This window comes from Aphanomyces astaci (assembly GCF_000520075.1).
Source record: "Aphanomyces astaci strain APO3 unplaced genomic scaffold supercont1.206, whole genome shotgun sequence".
NCBI lineage: Eukaryota > Oomycota > Saprolegniomycetes > Saprolegniales > Verrucalvaceae > Aphanomyces > Aphanomyces astaci.
Genome location: NW_009798469.1, coordinates 9,672 through 11,595, shown reverse-complemented (window position 1 = coordinate 11,595; position 1,924 = coordinate 9,672). Strand labels below are relative to the sequence as shown.

The 1,924-nt window shown below is 51.6% G+C and overlaps 1 protein-coding gene across 1 annotated transcript; it reads left to right on the top strand.

The window, feature by feature from the left end:
- Positions 1 to 341: 341 nt before the first annotated feature.
- On the top strand, positions 342 to 1,694 carry H257_18722 (hypothetical protein; the record flags this gene model as incomplete). Its single annotated transcript, XM_009847849.1, has 6 exons — positions 342 to 489; positions 749 to 879; positions 1,001 to 1,072; positions 1,209 to 1,318; positions 1,504 to 1,614; positions 1,661 to 1,694. 6 exons carry the CDS (start codon positions 342 to 344, stop codon positions 1,692 to 1,694), a joined length of 606 nt encoding a protein of 201 aa, XP_009846151.1.
- Between the last annotated feature and the right edge of the window lie 230 nt (positions 1,695 to 1,924).

Here is a 1,924-nt window from a genome sequence, read left to right as displayed (position 1 = left end):
AACATCCTCATGTTCTCACGTAGTATGAAGTGAACATTTTGAAGTAACTTCGGTGTGGCTTAAATTTCCCCGTTCGCTGCATGAAGGGCAGACTTAGCCGACATGCGAGATAATCGCTCATTTCCTGCATCTCCCGGATTGGTTCAAATTCTGATGCTCAGTAGTTCTCATTGGTAAATGCCTGTTCGATTTCCCATACAAAGATCAAGATAATATGACTGGTGCACTATTATGACCAATACGATGTTACATATCATTTCATCATAATAACGCACCAGGAATGGTGAGTGGCCAAATTCCTTTCTCACCTGTCCTATTTTGACCGATCCAACGACGACAACATGGAGTGGTTTTGGACAGGTGGCGATAACCGATTGATCGCCGAGCCCATCCACCATACGAACGGCGAAACCCAGCTCGACTTCGGTCGTGTCCGAGTCCAAAACGACGTGGACATCACGTCGCGGAAAGACGTGATGCCGCGAGGCAGTTTGTAGACCGTCATGCAGTTCCTTAGTCCCACAAAAAGCTTGAAGCCGTCGACTGGGCTGCGGTGGCCTGGCGCATCAAGGAGGAACACCCCCGAGATCAACACGTTGCGCGGGAATACGAACTGTTAGTTTGCGCGTGGGTATAAGGCGCACAACGCGTATTTGGCCACGCCTCGTCGTCGCTCATGCCCGTGTCCTCGGTCGCATCGTACATCACTTCGATGATCTAATAATTCTCATTGTTGTTTGTATGACAGACAACTTTGACGCGGCGCTAAAGCTGCTGACCAAGGCGAGTTCTTGCGACCGGACTCCGTCGCAAGCGATGATGATGAGATCCCTGGGGCAGACGAATACCGCGATGCCGGCGGGAAGAGGGCCATTAACAGTACAATGATGGAGCCGTGGGACGGCCATGGTCGCGTTCACGAACGGCAACACGGTCGGCGCGCAATGGTCTGCGATCGAGTCGGTACTACGTCGACGGACGACCACTTCTTGCTGTCGAGCGAGGTGGGGCTCATCGAGGGCCGGACGTCGCGACCAAGCACCGCCTCCTCGAAGCCATGGCGAAGACACATGTACAGGTGATTTGATGATTTGAACCAAGTGGCATCGGTACCGTTGCTTTGATGGAACAACGTCGCGCCTTCAAAGTGACATTGTTTGTGTTTTTATGGAATTGGTTTGCTAACGTGGGGGATTGATCGTACGAAGCAAAATCTGTTTCCGTTGATATCGAGGGAAACAACCCACGAAACCCTTACCATCGCGATGAACCAGCCCGGCGGACGCTCCAACACGGTCGAAGACCCATTCCACAAGCGGTAGGATCGAAATGACTCAGTCGTTGAGCTTACCAATGTCGCCGCAGGATGGGTTGCCCATCGACTACCTGTCGAACGCTGACCAGCAGCTCCAGATCAAATTGGTACATCAAGTGGTTTCCTTTTGACGTATTGGTTGTCATTCGCATAATACTGACACAAGGCGCCAATCCAGGCGAAGGTAGAGAACTGCCGGACCACAAATTGTCGCGGCTGATCTCCCATATTGACTTTGAGTGCGACCATAGCAAAAAACTTGCGACCGGACGACTTGGAGACGACTGGTTTGGACTGAGGTACGTTAAATGAGATGAATCAACGATTACCCATGAATTCGCTTAGCCTTTGGCAGCACGAAGAAGGTCGGCGACAATGAATACGCAAGACGTGATAATCGACTGAATTTCATTGATGCGCTTAGCCTCTGGCCCACGACGACGACGACATGCACGGCACTCGACCAATCTTCAAGGTACGCAATTGTATTTAGGCATGTGGACGTGTGTTTGTTGATCGACGTGCCGCGCCGCGATGGTTTTCAGGCCTCCGCTGCATCACGCTGGCAAACCTGGACCGAATAGGCACCGGATATGAGGAAAATAGTGA